At 52.9% G+C, this 18,682-nt stretch overlaps 1 protein-coding gene across 1 annotated transcript in view; it reads left to right on the top strand.

Annotated features, from left to right (window-relative positions):
* Nucleotides 1–18,682, top strand: part of Cacna1i (calcium voltage-gated channel subunit alpha1 I) — a 116,619-nt gene that overhangs the window by 22,274 nt on the left and 75,663 nt on the right. Inside the window, 2 exon segments of the mRNA XM_052748386.1 lie at nucleotides 10,712–10,824; nucleotides 11,663–11,796. Coding sequence (XP_052604346.1) covers nucleotides 10,712–10,824; nucleotides 11,663–11,796 — 247 coding nt within the window.

Below are 18,682 nucleotides of genomic sequence, written 5' to 3' on the forward strand. Positions count from 1 at the left end.
CCTCCACTAACCTGTTGGATCATGTTTGGCAAATGCTAGTTGGCCACCCCATCCCCGTTTTTTTAATGCCTCCTGTCATCTGCTCAGTGCCAAGACGAGCCTGTGTTGGGCACTGTTATTCTTCCTGTGAAGCCCTTTCAGGGGCTTTGACATACAATGTATATTCCCCTTCTGCGAATTAGAGAACCTCTTGTGCTCAAGCTCCATATTCCATGGATGCATACCTCTTCTCCAGGCCTTGACCCACATCCCTGTACAGAACAGACATGTGGCAAGGCTTTTGATGGAGTGCCTCTTAGCAGGCAGAGGTGAAGGGGTAGAGGTTGTACGGACAGTGACGAGGCTGGTTGGTGGTGAAGACAAATGGCCTTGAATGCCACACAAGTATTCAGGGCTGAGAAGCAGAGGCTGGGGGTGGTGTGGGGTAGGGCATTCACACTTTTGGTTTTGGAAGAGCTGCTGGGCTACATGAGGAGGATGCATCCTAGAAGGCAAGGCTGAAGGAGGGGACTGACTACAGAGACTCCTAAGCTGCCTGCTTAGGGATGTGGGACGTGAGGAGTAGGTGGTGAGGTTGGTTGTGGTGGTGAAATGGACTTATCTCCAAGGTAGTTGTGGGGTGCAGAGGAGTGAGTGGTGAGGAGATGGCAAAATGGACAGGCCACTAGCGTGGAAATAGGGCCTGGAGGGCTGTGGACAGGTTGCTAGGGTGGAAGGAGGCTCCAGGGGGCTGTGGGCCACTTCTAAGGCTGGTGGCAAGGTGGAAAGGCACAGGAATGTATTGTGGACTGAGGAGAGTGTGACACGTTCTGCTTAATGTATGATGAATTTGGGGTTGATAGAGATCTTTGGTGCAGAATCTGGGGGGCGCTTGCTTGGCTATGAGTGAGTCCAATCTTGGGACAACCTTGGACTCCGATCATCCCATGGAAGGCCGTCAGCAGTGGGGTCAGAGAGAGGAGAGGCGGGACCCCAGGGCTGGCACCTGAGACCCAGGGTTGGAAGATAGAGTCCAGGAAGTGTGAGGATCAGACTGGGACTTGGGGTGACTCCTCTAGTCTGGGGAGTTCCTAGGACAGATGTCTTAAGATGGGGCTCATGAGCTCTTATGGGGACAAGTTGAATTTCATGGACCTGTGACTCAAATTTAGCATTAAAAAAAAATAAACAGCAAAGGTAAAAACAAACCCACACATCACAGCAGTAGTTCCTGCCACCTGAGGGAAGAGTCATGAGTGTTTTCTGTTACACCAGGGTCACTGCAGGGCTCCTGGATTAGCAGGCACATTCTTCATGGTGACCGGTTGTCATATAACCTCAGACCCATATCTGGGCCTTGCTACTTACTGTGTTGATAATAGAACATGTGTACTTACCAAACAAACATCGTTTTCTTGGTGTGGTGGCTCATGCCTGCAATCCTAGTTCTTGGGAGGCTGAGGCAAGAGAATTTCAATTTTGAGACCTGAGTCTGGGCACATTTAATCCCAGCACTGGGTCGGCAGAGGCAGCTGGATCTCCATAGGCTCAAAGCCAGCCAGGTCTATGTAGTTCTAGTTCTAGGACAGCCAGGGCTACAGAGAGAGATCCTGTCCCAGAAACAAAAACAGACAACAAAACAAAACAAAAACCCTAAAAGTCTGAGGCCAGCCTGCTCTAATGAGTAAGACCTTGTCACACATTTATATATATATTTTTTTGATAATTATATTTAGTATAACAGGTTCCCTTTCTATTCCTAAGTTTTTAGAAAATTTACACTAAAAATTGTCCTGGGCTGTTGAGATGGTTTAACCTGTGAAGTTAGTTGCTGCCAATCCTGGCAACCTGAGTTCAATTCTTAGAACCCACATTGGGAGAAGGAGAGAATGGACTCCCGTAAATTGTCCTCTGACCTCCATACATATGCCGTGCTGCACACATACAAATAAGTAAATAAAAGAAAAACAATCTGTTATTTCTGTGTTTAAGACAGAAAAGATGAAGAACCTGTGTTCTCAAAGAAGAGGGGTTGGCCAGACCCAGTGCTGATGGCTGGGAGTGAGGGAGAGGTGGTTGTGAGCATACTGTGTGTGTGTGTGTGTGTGTCTGCACACGTGCACACATGTGTGCATGCTGTGTGTTTCTGTGGGAGCACGCAGGTGAACATTAACAGGTGTGTGCTCTGGGGCAGATGTGGTAAAGGACATGTTACTGGAGAGAAGCAGTGACGTCGCCCTCTGTCTCTATTGGGTCTCTGGCATCAGGGACCAAGTGTCCTTCATCCTGGTTTCTAAGCACCAGGCACAGAGGGAGGCCTCAGTGGAGGAGGGTTGCACGAATAATGTGCAAAGGAAGTTGAATAAGGAGTAGCAGATGTGAAAAAGGAGAGGGAGAGGACATTCAGGATGGGAAGCTGAGCAGGAACCCCCTCCCCAGCCTCCATAGCAATGGGAGTCTTACCCCCCCAAAGATGCAGACGCCCTGTGTGGCTGTCCTGGGGAAGACTCTCAAATTTGTGGGATGGGATGAGGAGCACAGGGTGGCTGGGGTGAGGTGCCCAAGTCTGGTCAATAGTGCTCGTGGTTTGTCTTAGCGGATGCGTTCACATTTGGCTGCAGAAGGTCATGGCAAGCTCTGTGGGTGCAGTTTCTTTGAGGTGGACTCCTGAGGCCATGTCTGCCCCTGGACAGCTGGGGCCCTGGTGCCTGCCCCGCCTTCTCTTCCCTAGTGGTCAAGGGGTATGTCTGGCAAGTCTTCTTGGCCAGAGCCTCTTTCCTGTGGGCCACCCACCCTAGGTTCTCTTCCAGGCTGGCATCCTTATCTGCTCACTGCTGCCTCCCCCACACTGGCTGTCTGTGCCAGGCATCATAGCTTGCTGGGCATATGGGAATCAGAGACTGGACAAACCCACCAAATTCTCATATGGTGGGGATTTTGAGAGGGGGGTGGGGACAGGAAAGGAGAGAGGCAAGGAGGGAGAGAAGAGGGTGGATTTGCCCTTGTCTTAAGCTTAAGGGACTTCAGGGCTTCTAAGCAGAGCCAACAAGGCTTGGCTGTCTGTCCTTCAGGACACTTCCTGTCACTGGGGACCTGCAAGCTGAGTGCAGCCTGTAGCCGGTATACCAGTTCACTCCCTGGAGCAGCTTTTTGCCCCAGCTCAACTGCTGTGCCATTTGGGGCCAGCTGTATGGTCTCTAGACCTTCTTTTCTGTGACTGGAAAGGGAGTGTAGTAATGTCTGCGGCATCCGTCTCCCTGGACCGTGGGGGGAATGGTGAGCCAGAGCAGACCTACAGCCACATATGAGAAGAGGGGTGGCGTAGGGCCTGATCCCAGCTAGGGCTTTCCTTAGCTGTAAGTGCAGGTAAGTCACTGAGCAGGAGTGCAAGGGCTGCTGGGAAAATCGCAGTGGAGGCCGGGGCCAGCGAGAGCCCCAGCATGCTGCTTGTGTGTTTTATTTCTTTATTTTTGAACCAGGTTCCCCCTCCCTTCCTCCCTCCCTCTCTTCCTTTTTTCTTCCTTTCTTTTTTTTTTTTTGGTTTTTTGAGACAGGGTTTCCCTGTGTAGCTTTGCGCCTTTTCCTGGATCTCGCTCTGTAGACCAGGCTGGCCTCGAACTCACAAAGATCCACCTGCCTTTGCCTCCCGAGTGCTGGGATTAAAGGCGTGCGCCACCACCGCCCGGCCCTTTCTTTTTTTTGAGACACAATCTCAAGCTTGAAATCCTCCTGCCTTTGCTTCCTGAGTGCTGGGATGCCAGGTGTGTGCCACCCCCTCCCAGCTTCTGCTTTACTCTTCAGTGACGTAAAACCCACAGGCAGGTGGGCTCACACATCATAGGGTCCACACAGTTTCCTACGATTTGTCTTCTGTGACCACCACTCAGTTTGAGACCATCTCCAGTCTTTGGAAACAACTTGGTCCTCTTCTCCTACGGGGGTTTCCCCACCCTGCTGCTATCCTGAGTGCGTTTGCCTGATTTTAGACTTCCCAGACCTGGACTCAGATGACCTCTGTGTCTTTGTTTTCTTCACCCAACAGAGGCTCCTCTCTTCTGTTTATATATTGGCTGCTCATTCTTTTTCCTGGTTGTGTAGTATACCACCATAGAAATATCCAGCAACGTTTCCCAATCTTGACATCATTGACAATGTGGGTCGACTGATTCTTTGTGACAGGGACTGTCCTGGGCAGTGTAGGTGTCTGGCACCATCCCTGGTCGCCACCCACTTGTCATCAGCGCTTGTCTTCTCCAGCCTCAGTCTGAGTCGGTGTTCAACTTTAGCAGGCACCGTGAAACAACTCTCCAGGATGACTGCTGTCCATAAAGATCAGTTGAGTAGATGAAGGAATGACTGAGTGACAGGATAGCTTTAATCCCCAGGCATTCAAACATGGCAGCCACTGTCCTTGTGGCAAATACAATATGGCCACATATCCAGAATGGTTTGGCAACAGGACCACACTCTGGGGACCTCCGGGGAATGAACTAAACTTTCTTTACCTCAGTACACTGATATCAGGTATACAGCAGGCGCTCCATAGATGCTCGGGGACCTGGCCTCAGGGAAACAGAACTGGCTCAAGACCTGGGCTGTGTAGGCCTCTGAGGTCCCCCCAGCCTGAACTCTCCACTATCCTGGAGATAGACTGAGGGGGCTTGGCAGGGAGACTTCCTGTCATGCCTGCTCCCTGTCATGGAGGGCATGGCCTCAGCCCACTTCCTCCACTTGACATATTTAGACAACTGAGTAGAACCCTAGGAAACAGATCAGACTTTGATTTGACAAAAATAAAAACAAACTTGGCCACCTCTTACCCCCCCTGCCCGCCCCCTCCAGCTCAGCGCCCCTCTCCAGTGCCCCCACCCCCAAGTACAGAAGGCTCTCATCAGCAATGCAGGAAGGAGGGTGGTGGTCGTCATGGTAACCGCAGGCCTCCGGCTGCTCTCTGAGAGGAGGCTGCCCTGGAGGGCCTGCTTGGGAGAGTTGCACTGTTCCTCTACCTGGTCACTCTTCTGCCTGGGCCTGGCAGGCATGTGTGTGTGTATGAGGTCTTTACGTGGTGGAGTCCACGGTGGCCCTGAGCCCACCCACCCTGGACAACATTCTGGTCTTGTCAGGACTCAGTGCTGGGCTGTGGAGTTTCATATTGACTCAGCTTGATCTTTTAAGGCTGGGGTGGCAAACATAGTCTTGGCTTTCTCTCCTGAAGCTGCCAGTCACAAAGAGCAAAGCAGGGTCCCCTGAGCATTCAACATCAGGGAAGCCCAGGTCTAAGGTGCTGAGCCCAGGGAGTGGCTGAGAACAGGGGACCTGGAGCCAGCAAGAAACAGTACAGATTCTACCATGCCACATGCCATAATGCTGGCTGCCTCAGTTTCCTTATCTGTCAATTGGCAGCAGCAGTAGTGTGTGCCAGGTGAGGGACCAGACCCTGTGTCTCAAGCTTGGGCTCCTGTGGGTTACCCAGTTCTTTTATTGTCGTTGTTTTTGAGACAGGGTCACTGTCGTCCAGGGTGTCCTCTAGTGATCCCCCTGTGGTAGTATCAGGTGTGTTCCACCACACCCAGCCAGGCTGACTCTCTTTGGGAGGCTGTAAGCTGTGAAGCAGCTCTCACTCAAAGGACTTGTAAAGACACCTTCAGCTTCCACGCAAGGCCATAGTCATCAATGAGCAGAGAATGTCCAGGTGGGATCTCTGTCCCTTTCGAAATCCAGGAGAGCCCTGGCTCTGTTGTCAAAGAGGCTCCTCCTACTGACCCTGCTATGCTGGCTCTGCACACTGGGAGGGACCTCCTGGCTCCTGGCTGCACATGCTGACATCCTAAGTCTGTTTAAGATAGGATCTGTGTAGCCCAGGCTGGCCTCAAGCTCACACATCCTGCCTCTATCTCCCGAGTGCAGGATCACCGGCCTATGCCTGCACTCCTGGCTTGACGTTTGGCTAGAAAACTCATTAGCAAATACTCTTGGTCACCCGGGAGGTGTCTGTAATCAGCAGGTGTTCACTAGGCACCTGGTATACAGCAGGCACTCCATATGTTCTCATTAATTCTCTGTGAGGCCCTGAGGACTTTGGGAGGCCGTGAGAGTGGGGAGGGCTGGTGAGGGTCCAGGCTTCTGTAGGGCTCCCTTAAGTCTGGCTGGTGGTGGGGCTGAGGTGTCGGAAGGTCCCTGCCACCGACAAGGGTGTTTGAGTGTCGTCTCTTGTGCCTGCTGAAAAGGCAGCTTTGCCACCAAGGAGATTGCATTGATCTGACGGACACTGATTTGTTCTGCAGGCTCCTGAGGGTGGTCACCCGCTCTGGGGCTGTTTAGGATGACAGGTGGGGGAAGCTCAGGGCTGGTGGGTTTGTCAGACTGTTGTGACTCAGGGATCCCCAGGGGTCAAGGTGCTGTGGGTATTGTTTCTGTTCTGACTCTCCCTGTGCTCGGCCAAATCTCTCTTTCCGTTACCTCTTCATGCGGGGAGGCCTTGGATCCCATGCTGTCTCAGGATTGAAGGGGGCTGCTCTGCTGTCACCCTACAGGATTGAGAATCCCCAGACAAAGAAGACAGGGTGGTTGGGTCCCCATTGCACATCCTTAGATGCCAGTCCAGGGCTTTGTTCCTGAAATGTGAGGAGCAATGGGAGCTATTGATTACTTCATTCTCTTGTGGAGACAGCATTCAAACCCCACTTGTTCTGTTACCCAGAATTCCCGTTCCACCCTCTTGGGGTCTCCATCTTTCTTCCATTTTCCCAGAATTCAGCCTGGCTTGCTTGAGCTCCAAGCTCCTTGGTACTTATGACTAATGCTGGGAAAGTGGGTATTGGACCAGGCCACCAAGCTGTCCAACCTGGAGGCTGTGACTCCTGACAGCTCCTACCCTCGCTGCATGCATGGCCTGGTTCATCTTCCAATAGGCTTGGGTCCTTTCATCCCTGAGCCGAGGGAATGTGCCAGGAGCCGTGGGCAGCGGTGCCGCACTGGCCTGACTTCTGAGCCTTGGCGCTCTTGGCTGAGTCCCAAGCCCTGCCATCTGGGATTTCCCCTTGCGCCTGCGGCCAGCAGGAGCTGAGGGGACCAGGGGCTGGACCTGCTCCGCTGCCCGCAGGGCCTCTGTGCCATGCTCAGGGTAGCTGAGCGACAAAAGGAAGCAGGTGGCACTTGGAATGGCTCAGCCCGAGCTGCAGTGTGACTTTGGGGAAGTCGCAATGGCCCTCCAGACCCACTTCCTTGTCTCTCCTGATGCAAGTGACAGTTAAGGCCATGTCTCTAGGGTGCCTGGCATGAAGTAGTCATAGTGATGGCCAAGTTCATCACTGGGGTATGTGCTAGACCAGGTGGGTGGGAGGCTGGGCACCAGCTGGGGAGGGTGAAAGGTGGAAAGCTTTTGGAATGGGTGGCAGATGAGTGAGGTTGTGAAGGGTGGGTGGGGGTTAACCTTAGAGGGAAGGTATAACCATGCAGTGGGGATGCTTGTAGGTAGCAGGAGCTTAGTGTGCCCCCAGGGCCAGCAGGAGACTCAGCCATTGAACTCATTGAGATCAGAATCCAGGAGGCCTTGGGTGTCAGGCTAAGGGGATTATGGGGAGCCACAGAAAGCTTTAGAGCAAGAGAGGGACAGGCATGCATGGATTAGCTAGAGGGGACAAACCAGTTTGGGGGCAAGAACAGACAGGTATGGTTGCACACATAGTGCTGCTTCAGCTACTTGAAGTAAAGCTGCTCTCCTCTCCCCTCCAAGACAGGACCTCGTGCAGCTAAACTGGCTTCAGACTCAAAATGTAGCTGAGGATGACCTTCAACTCTTGATCCTCCTGCCTCTGCCTCCTGAGTACTGCTGGGACTACAGGGATTGGCTACCATGCAACCATGCTTGGCTTTCTGTGATTCTTGGGATGGAACCCAGTCCTATGTCTGCGCTAGTGAAACACTACCAACTGAGCGGCCTCTCCAGCTCCACCCCGCTTTCGTTTGTTTGGTTTGAGTTGCGTAGACAAGCTGGGTAGCTCAAGCTGGCCTTGAACCTCCCGCTTCAGCCTCCCTAGTGCCGGGATTACAGATGTGTACCACTGTACCTGGTTAAATCCGTTCCCCTCTGTATCTCACTTCATTCTTCTTTTTCTGTGTGGGCTTATCAAGGAGTCAGCGCTGGGCATCACGTGGGGTCCACTGGAGAGGCAGGGATCAGAGCTGCATCCCCAGGAGAGGCTGGTACTGGGTCAGGGACGTGCCGTGGGCTCTGGGAAGGCAGGGACAGCATTGCACAAGCAGGACGCATGGCTGGGAGGGGACACTGGCCAAGGAGCCCAGCAGGCCTGCTGTCGACAGATCCTAGCCATGTGACCCAGGAGAGGCCTTGAGTTTCCCCATCTGTAAACGGGCCTGCCAGGTGCACTTGGACTTGGGTCTTCAGAAAGGGCAGAGGCAGCAGAAACTGGGATGTGAGAGGGAGGTGGGGCGGAGGGGATCAAGGGGGAATGGGGATGCTCGCTGGTAATTAGAACGTTTGAACTTCAGAAAGTTAATTAATGATGAAGCTGCTGCCGAAACGATGCTTGGGCTCAAAGGGGGCCTGGCAGCGACTGAAATTAATTACAGGCTATGGCGGGAGAGTGGCAGCCAGGCCAGGGACAGGAAGGAGCAGGGCAGGGATGGAGGCCATGGAAAGCAGCTTTCAAGGTGAGCAGGGTCTGGGGAGCAGAGGGGGCTGTTGCCGTGGAAACTAGGTCAGCTCTCTTAGCAGGCAGGAGGGGCCCAGTCCACTGTGGTTGGTATCTGGCTGTGGTGGGCTGGTGTGGCTTCATGGTGCTATGAGCTGGGGTTGAGCTAGTGTGGCCAGGGCCTTGAGAGAAGCTCATTTATTCACTCAGCAGACCTGGGTTGAGCATCTATAGGCTGTTATGGTTTGAACTGAGAGTGTGAATCCCAGCTATCCAAACTCTGCTCTGGAAGTGGACAGAGACAATGAGCACCATCTCCATGGTCTAGAAATGCTTGAGAGAGAGGTCAAGCTGGAGCGCTGTTGGGGAAGGGGCTTCTGGGGTTGAAGGGGTGGGTGGAACTCCTTGCAGGGAGTGCCCGTATATAGCCCTGGAGAGTCTTGGGAAGTGTCTTCCAGTGGAAGGGTCAGTTCTTGCAAAGGTCCTGAGGTGGCATGTGCCTGAGACCAGACCGAATAGGCAGGAGGCCACAGGCTGGAGGGAGGCAGTCAAGGGAAAGAGAGGAAGGCAGGGTCTTGCTGGCTAGCTTTGGGAAGGACCAAAGCCAAGAGAAGCTGGGAGCCATAGCAGAACTCTGAGCAGAGGAGGAAACACCTCCCTGATTTTTTTGTTTATTTGCTTTTTGAGACAGGGTTTCTCTGTGCAGCCCTGGCTGTCCTGGAACTTGCTCTGTAGACCAGGCTGGCCTCAAACTCAGAGGTTCACCTACCTCTACCTCCCGAGTGTTGGGATTAAAAGTATGCGCCGGCCTCCCTGATATTTTTAATGGCTCACTGATGCCATTAAAGAGGAGGGTTGGGACAGCCTCTATGGACCTGTGAGGTGCCCCTAGACTCCAGTAAGGACCCTCTGGGAGCTTAGATATGGGAAGAGGCTTGCTTGAGACCCCAGAGCCATGCTATGCTGGTACTGGAGTCACATGCAGGCCCTGGTGCTAAGTGATGGAGTCAGGGATAGGAGTGTACAGATATCTGGTGGCAGGGCCTGTCAGGCTCCTCAGATCAGACAGAATAAGCAGGATGAGAAACACTTCTGGGTCAGCCATCACCTTCAATGAAGTCAGACTCTTCAGTCTGGAGGTTCACCCCTTAGTCTAACTTCAGTCATTTGTGCTGTGCATGGTTTAACTTCATTTTACCATGTTACACTTTTATTTTACCATGATGAACTTTCTTGGCACAGATCTCCTCAGGACCCAGGGCTTGGGCAAGAGAGGAGAGGCCATTTTGGGAGATACGAGCAGATTCCACCTCTCTCATGACAGTTGTGGGGCTGTGAGTGACATAGCCCCGAGGTCTCTTTGAGTTTTGAGCTCCCTTGGTAGGTAGATTGAGATAGGCAAATGTGGGTGGAGTCAGCTGTGGCCTAAGAGGGGTTGTTAGCAGGGGGAAGGGGCACTTGGGAAGTTCGCTTCTGTCGGGGCAGTGGGATGCCTTGTCCTGCCGGTGGCTTGTGGCTGAGTGAAGAACTGATCTTAGTCTGGCTCCAAGCAGCAGCTTTCTGCTGGGGCCGAACCTGGGGAGGCAGACTCTCTGGGTGGGGCTGCTCTGGGAGCAGCAGCCAGAGGGTGACCGTGACCTTCAATCACAGAGATGGGCCGGTCAGGAGAACGTGTGTCCAGGAGGTCTCAGAAATGCCATAGAGCCCGTGAACTGGAATCCCGAGGCCTCTGCAGGAGGAGGGGTGGGTGATGGGAGAAGGTGGTCGGAGAAGGGCTTAGGCATGGGAGCTGTTGGGGCTGGGGACCTTTCTGGGGGCCACTCCTTCCTGGGTGGGACCAGGAGCATCCTCCAGTGGAAGCTTCCGTGGTTTGGTTTGGTTCCTTCCAGGGTGTGACTTTGTGGTGGGGCAGGGCCAGCTGCACAGTCTTTGAAAACTTGGGCCTGGGCCACTGAGGGGTCCACGCGGGTGGGAGGGAGGGCAGAGATGGTCTGTGGGTCTGTTCCTGGGATGTCACATTCAGGAACGTGTAGCACCTTAGGCCGCTCTGCCACCAGTTCGTCCTTGACGCCTGTGTACATGGTTCGAGTGTGTGAGCATGCTGGTCATCCTGCTGAACTGTGTGACCCTGGGCATGTACCAGCCATGTGACGACATGGAGTGCCTGTCAGACCGCTGCAAGATCCTGCAGGTGAGCCTCTGAGTTCTCCCCTTCCCCCCCTCCCTTCTGGGGTGTCCTCTCCCAACCTCAGGGCTCCGCTCGGGTGCAGCTCCCCACCTCTCCTCCCTAATTGCCCCTCCAGCCTCCTTTTATTTCCCAGCTGAGGGTCCTCACCCCATCCCACTCACACCAGTGAAGTGCAGCGGCTGACACTCTCTGCCTAGAGCCTGCCTTGGCTCCCTAGTACCGCTCTCCCCGTGTCTTTTAGGGGTGTCCTCTTGCATTTTTTCCTGTTCTTGCTTCTCAGGTCCTGGGTGGGTCCAGACATGGTGTCTGCATGGGTTTGGGCAGAGTTTGAGGAACCATAGAACAGGACTCTGGGGCTGTACCCATTTCACAGAAGTAGACTATTTGAGGCCCATCCCTGGGAACCAGACCCGACTTTCATTTTAATCATGGCATGTAGTTGCTGTGCAACCTGGGGCAAGTTGCTTGGCTTCTCTGAGTCTTGTTTCATTAACTGTAAAGGGGGCTGCCCCGTGTGTGCCATTTTGAGAATTAGGGGTGAGAGTGTAGTTCTGTCTGTCTTAGTGCTTGGCCATTAGTCAAGATAACGAGGGAGATCCCGGTGCTCAGCCCCTGGGACCTTGTCATTGTCTGGGCTAAAGCGATGAAGAGAATGGGCCGTGCAACCTTGGGCAACTTCATCCCTTCTCTGGGCCCTGGACTCCTCTCTGTGAAGTGGTTGAGTGGACCAGGGCCTCTGAGGTTCACTTCCTGCCCCACCTTTGACCTCACAGTGCCTCTGACTTCCACTTCCGCCCTGAGAGCTCACTCTGCCCTGCGCTGTCTTCCTCCTCCCCCACAGGTCTTCGATGACTTCATTTTTATCTTCTTCGCCATGGAGATGGTGCTTAAGATGGTGGCCCTGGGCATTTTTGGCAAGAAGTGCTACCTCGGGGACACATGGAACCGCCTGGATTTCTTCATTGTCATGGCAGGGTAGGTAATGGCCTGTTTTTGATGCGTGCCAGTTGCCACGCAGCTAACCTAGGGGCTTCTGGGGGATGATGATGATGCCGTGTGAGAATGCAGGGCCTCTGGTCCAGAGGACAGGAGAAATGACGCTCTCTGTGGACAGGCCTGGACAGACCACTGTAAGCATCTGCTCTTCTAGATGGGCAGCGAGGACTGTCTTATGTTATGTTGATTCATTGAAAAGGAAGGTCACTTAACCTCTCGAAGCCTCCATTTCCCCATCTGTAAAAAAGGAGTAAAGATATCTGCTTGGTCAAAATGAACACCAAGAAGTGTCAGATGCCAACAGCAGCAGCAGCACCACCACCGCCATCACCATCATAACCGTGATTATCATCATTGTCACCGCCATCACCACCACCCTATTACTGTTATCCTTCATCATCACCACCACCATAACCATTACTGTTACCATGGCCATCATTATCATCATCATCACCATGATCACTCACTATCATGATCATCACCACCATCATCATTATAGTCCTCTTCATCATCACATCATATCTTCACCACCATCCATCATCATCAACATCATAACCATTATCATCACCATCATCTCCACAGTTATCATCACCATCACCATCATCGTCATCACCACATCATCATTACTATCACTCATCATCATCATCATCATCATCACCGTCAGCATCACCATCGTCATTATTATGGTCACTCAGCAGGTCAGAAACGGAGGGCAGACTTAGGCGCCATCTGACCTCATTTCTGGTCACTTCTAATGAAGCACGAACGGTCACTTAACCCAAGGAATTTAAGACCTGGGTCATAGAATGAGACTGGATGCAGAAAAGAAAAAAGCCACATGCTACAGCCAGGGAAGCCAGGAGAAACTAGGTTCCATTTTACCCATTTGGAGTGTCACTTCAGGCTTCCTTCCTACTTCCCTGGAGTCTGCTCAGCAGCCAGGGATGCAGAGGGCTCTGTTGAGTGTGGGTGCTGCCCTGGAGACCCGGTGAGGGGAAGAGAAGGCCATCTGCAGGCCAGTCCTGTCAGGCTCACTCCGGGACAGTGTCCGGCGGCTCGGCTGTGGTGGGGTCTGCCCACACTTGGACTGGGGCTCTGAGCAAGGTGCTGTGTTTTGCTGAGATCATTTAACCCAGGAGTCGGAAGGAACCAGGCTGGGGATATGCGGACTTAAGTTCTGTTCTGAGGAGGTAACACATGGGAGGTAAAAGGCAAGCAGGTACTAACCATGCTTAGCCATGGCTCCACAGGGCGGGAATTAGGAGAGAAGAAGGCTGGTGACCGTGAATGCAGGTGTGCCTGTTAGTGTGTGTGTGTGTGAGCATATGTATGCGTTTGTACATGAGTGTTTTGCCATCCATGAGGGGCAGCAGTCACCTGTAAGTGCCTGAGAGGGAGCACTGGAGATGTACAGGCCCAGGAATGTGCTGAGTTCTTGGGCTCTGTCCTGAAATGTGACAGTTTATGTCACCGCTCTGTTTCCAAGCATCCCTTCCTGATGGTGCTATTCAGACGCCCAGCCCCTTGTCCCCTAGGGATTTGGACCCTGCCTGAAGGCAAGTAGACTTCAGATGGTTTCTTGGGTACCAGGTCATCACCTTTGTCAGGTGCGTTTTCATTTTGGGCTGGCTGGAGAATACTCTTAAGTAGAATTTCAAAGAAAAGGTTTTGGATAGTATCATTTTTTCATATTGGCTGTGCAAACTCATCCCTTTGATCTTGGAACGGGAAGGACGGAGTGTGTCTGCTCTTTTATAGCACTGTGGTTTTACTCCCTTAGATTGGTGACACTGTGGCATGTGAATTGATAACACGGGGCTGTTTGGAGCCCAGTACCACCTTGCTCTCCTTTGTCGGAAGGGAACAGCTTTGTCCAGCCAAGAGGCTGGTTATTTTCCTCCTTGTCTTCAGAATTCAGACTTTCTCTGGGGTATCCAGAGCTTGGAGTTCCCACTTCAAGGGCTCCCGTGGCTCAGAGCGCTTGCCCTGGTTCTTCTTTGCTTTTCTAACTCGTTCTCCTGCTCTGTCCTTCTCAAATTCCCGAGAGCTGGACCATCTCTCCTCTCTCTTGTCTCGGCATCTGTCCTGTGTTCGCCTGGGATGGGAGGGAGTTCTGGACTCAGCTTTGTGAGTCACCCCTGGGCTCTCTCTCAGCAGGGCCCTTTGTCCCTCACTGCCCCTCCTGGAATTGTCCTCTTCTCTGCCATTCTCGTCCCCTGCATGTCTTCTTGCTGTTGTGTTTTCTGGGTTTCAGGACAGTTTGTGCCTGGTTTTGTTTTATGGGTGTGCTATTCACCCACATCTCCTTGGGAGTACTGATGATGCCTCTCTAAAGCCCCTGCTTCTGGAAGGAACTTAGATCAGAGTGCCATTGCCAAAAGTTAAAAAAAAATATGAAGAAAAGTGACCCTTGCACAAATCTGACAGTGCCTGTGCACCCTTGGTTATTCTGCTAAATGGGGGACAGGTGGGATGGTGATGACAGCCTCTGGGAGCAGGTGTAGAAGACAAGGGAGCCATTGGAGCTGAGTGACGACATGGTGATGGCCTCCCATGAAGACAGCATAGGCTGGTGATGGGCAGAAGTCTTTCCTGTTGGGCAGAAATTGCATCCATCTTTGCCTGGTAAAAAATCTATAAATCAGCTTGCAATTCCCCAGCGTCTACACCTTTTAATTAACAGGAAAGAATAAATCAAACAAAGGCATTGTCCCCTAGATACTGAAAAATCACCAGGAACATCTGTTAGCTCATGCTAACAGGGCCTCACTCTGTAGCCCTGGCTGGCCTGGACCTCACTATGTAGACTAGGCTGGCTTTGGATTCACAGAGATTGCCTGCTTCCAATTTCCCAGTGCTGAGATTGAGGGTGCGTGGCATGTCAGGCAGCTTTCCTAACTCTTGTCTCGGGAATGTCATTTCTTTGGCTGGGTCTGCCCTTCTCATCTCGAACCCCACCCCTCCTCGGTTGGTTAGACCTCAAGCTCAGCTCTGTTTCTTGTTCTGCTCCTGTGTGCTGTCACACTGGGATCTGATCAGGGAGAGGATCTGGATCAACTTCAGCATCCAGTATTGTGTGATATCTTCTCTGTTGATATCTTCCCGGTTCAGGATAAGTTGGGGGGTAGCATCAGGAAAGGCTGGCATGGGGCTGCTATGTAAAGCACATTTTCACAGTCTTACTGTATGAGCTGGGTGGGTGGGGGGAGCCCTGCACTGTCACCCTCATTGTGGTCCACTGGTGATGCAACTTGTCCATCAGCTTCACGGGGGACTTTCTCCCAGAGTCATGAACACCCACAGGCCTACCCCTGTACTAGATGCGGAACCAGACCTACCCTTGTTTCCAGGGTCTTCACTCTCCTGAGAATGGTGTGGATGGAGAGGGCAGGGTGATGGTTACAGCTGGTACTCCAGAACTCAGTTTCATCCTTCCCACCTCCACCTGGTTCTTATCACCCCCAGAGCTGCCCCCCCGCCCCCACCAAAGTCCCCTCAGTACTAAAAACGTTCTGTTTCCAGAGTAACAGGCCTGACATCCCAAGGATATTTTCTCCCTTCCCGCCCCACCCCTTCCCCAAATTACTGGCTGCTTCTTCCGAGACACAGAGGGTGACACAGAACCTCTGAGTTGCAAGGTTCCTTAGAGGTCACAGCCCTTCATCTCCAGCTCAGTGGAGCTGAATTGAGATCAGAGGCCCCATTTGTATGCTGCCCCTGCAGGGAACTCACTATCATGCAAGGCAGCCCGTCTCAAATTGGAACATTAAAAAAAGTGCTAGAAAGTTCGTTCGCTGAGCTAAAGTTTGCTTTTTTTGTGGCGCCTACCTGTTAGTGCCATGCGTCCCTGAGTCAGCATTTGGTGAGATGCTCTTACAGTCCAGACTTTGTCCTGGGAAGTGGGACCATAAGGTAAGGGAGGCAAATGCTCTTCCTGATGGCGTGGGGCTCAGAGTGTAGAAAAGAGATACAGAACACACATGACAGACAAATCCTGCCCAGAAGGACCAGGGTGACACAAGGACATGGGTCCAATATCCACCAGGGGCTGGAATGTCCTCAAGACACAGAGCTGGGGATGGCAACTGTCCAGTAGTGAGAAGCCAATGGAATCTTAGGCAGAAGGCTCATGTTCTGGAATTTGTGGAGCTGAGAGATGAGGCTAGGAGACAGGTCTGAGGCCTCTCACATGGGGAAACTGAGGCCACAGGGAGGGGTTTGTGTTCAGACTCTCCGCAGCCCTCCAGAAGTCTAGAGGTGGCTTTGTCTTTCCCTTCAGGATGAACCACCCAGGCCCTCCCAACCGTTTGTCTGAGGACAGTGTTCAAAGATGCTCCACTCGCAGGGCTTGCATCACGCTGTCTCTATCATCACAGTCTTTCCTGGAGGATAGGGTCATAGCCTCCAACGACAATGGCTTTGGGGCAGATGGGAGAGGCTGCACCATCCCTGTAAAGTGTCTCATGGTCGGGTTTGCCCTCCAAGCCGGGTCTCCTTCACCTTGGGATTCGTAGCGGGTGACTTTTAAACCCAAACAGCAGGTGACTTTGGGATAAATAATAGCGGGTGACTTTAAAACACGAACTTGCCCCGTAGCTGGTACTTTCATCCCAGAGGGGCTTCTGGAGGAGAGATCCAGCTGCCTGTTCTCTGTCTCACTCTTCCTGTTCTTGCTCAGCCTGGCCCGGGAGCCCTGCCATTCTTATTTCCCACCCTGTGACAGAGCAGGCAGTCTCTGTTGCTCTTCGGGTGTGGCCGACCCATCCTACCGCCTTTCCCTTAAGCCCCTCTCTCCTGCCCTGTCCATTAGGAGGTCATGAAATATTCAACGACTGTCTTGAACTTGAGATATTCTTTGCCTGCATACGTCCCTTCTGACATCATGCTGAATTCCATCCCCTCCTCCGTGCCCAGGCCTTTATGAAGTGACCACTGCCAGCAGCGAGGGGGCCAGTGAGACGCCTGTGTGGAAAGTTAAAAGCTTCCACAGGAATTTCGAAGCTGGTCCTTGGGAGGACAGGGACCTGGGTGGGGCTGTGAGCTCTTTGGTGGGTGAACGTAGGGAGCAAGTGTCAGCGCTTTGGATCTGAACGCCCTTGAAAACTAAGGACGGTGACATCACAAGGGAGGACCTCCATGCAGAAAAGAGCTGCCGACTGAGGGACAAGGGGGTGTGCTGCTAAAATTCCTTCCCAGAGGAGAAGGAAGCAATGTCTACCCGTTCTCCCAAGGTCCCAGTGACAAACTGAGGATTATCCCAGCTGAGCTTGTTGACTGTTTACACTCCCTCGTGGAGGGTCACAAGACCCTCACCCGAGTATCCAGCTGCTTTCTACTTCTCTGCCTTGAACGCATGTGGCAGGCCAGGGAAGACTAAGGGGGAGAGGGGCTCGAACTCCAGGCTGTGGCGAAGCCCACATCCCTGCTGGGTAGAGGCTTTCTGGTACAGCCTGTTGAGGGAGGGGGACAGTCCACACAGCTGTGTGCAAGTTGGGATGGGTGATCTCCTCATCCTTCAAACACAACCTTTCACCTCTCTCCATGTTTCAGGGAGCAGCAGAGTCACGGGGGCAGCCTCTTGGGCCCACTCCAGGGATGTGGGCATGACGGGACCTAGGGGTCCTGCTCTGGTGGTCTGTGGTTGCTGTCAGAGAAGCTGGCTCTTGTGACCTCCACAGGAAGCTATGAGGGGTGGAGATCATGACTTCCAGTTCTAGTTATTGGTGAAAGCGTTGCCATGCAGGAGCTAATGTCCTTGTGACTTTCTGGGTCTTTTCTTTCATGGTCACAAGGCAGTGGCTGGAGCTATGAGTATCTGGATTGAAGGCCATATGGTAGAGATGGCTATGCCAGCCATGCCTGTCTACTTGGGCTGGAAAACAGTGTTTTCTTTACCAAACCCCTTCCTTTCCTGGTGCTTTTGGCTGGAGCCAAATCTCATGGCTACTCTTAGCTACAGGGAGGCAAGGAAAGCAGAACCATCTTTGCACTTGGCTCAGCCAACCAAGAGCTACTCTGTGGGGTCGAGTCAGACTGGAGAAGAGGATTCCTGTCAGGTTGGCAGTGTCCTCGTTGAAGCCATGGTCCTGAGAAATCTAAGGTTGGTACTGATCGTACATGTGCCACACAGGCCAGTGCGTGCCGATGGACCAGCTGCGGTCAGTGGGCAGAGGGTCATTCCTGGGGCTGCTCGAAGACGCTGCTGGAGGAACCTTCCTCCCACATGGCTGTGTTTGTTATCTGTGGCTCAGGGAAGCCCTGTAGTTGCCGAGAGTCTCAAGAGGCCCTGTGTGCTGATCTGTCACTGACCACTCTACTTCGGGACTTTACAGGTCTTCTGTCTGATGGCAGGCCCCCAGAGCCTGGCCTTGGGTCAAGGACCTGGCTCCTGAGGCCGCAAGCTGCATGGTTTTCCTGTCTGTTGGGTGAAGATCTGTGACTGGGTGGGTGTGGACCTGGGAAGGTTCCAATCAGAATCTGGGTGTAAATGTTGGTTTCATTTGCAGACAGGGCTGGCTGGAATAGGTGATGGTCACTGTGTGGGCCTGTTTCCATAGAAACAAGATGGTAGCCACCGTGGGGGATGGGTGAGTTGCCAGAGATCCTCAGACCTGCCTGATGAGTCATACCGGTCAGGTGTGAGTCAGGCAGGAACCTCAAAGTCAGATGATGCGGGGATTCTCCCAGCTCCTTTGATGAAGAGCCTTGCCTTCCGTCATGGCTGGCTCCGGAATCCGGACAGACGTCCTTGTCTGTGCAGCCATCTCTTAGCTCTGCTGTTTCTCTGGGGCTAGTGCTGCTCACCGGAGTTTGCCGAGCTGTGCAGGATGGCAGGCAGCAGCAGCTCCCCACGGTTACTCATATT

The sequence above is a fragment of the Peromyscus californicus genome, unplaced genomic scaffold (genome assembly GCF_007827085.1).
Source record: "Peromyscus californicus insignis strain IS unplaced genomic scaffold, ASM782708v3 Scaffold_20__1_contigs__length_68692818, whole genome shotgun sequence".
In the NCBI taxonomy this organism is placed as follows: Eukaryota; Metazoa; Chordata; class Mammalia; order Rodentia; family Cricetidae; genus Peromyscus; species Peromyscus californicus.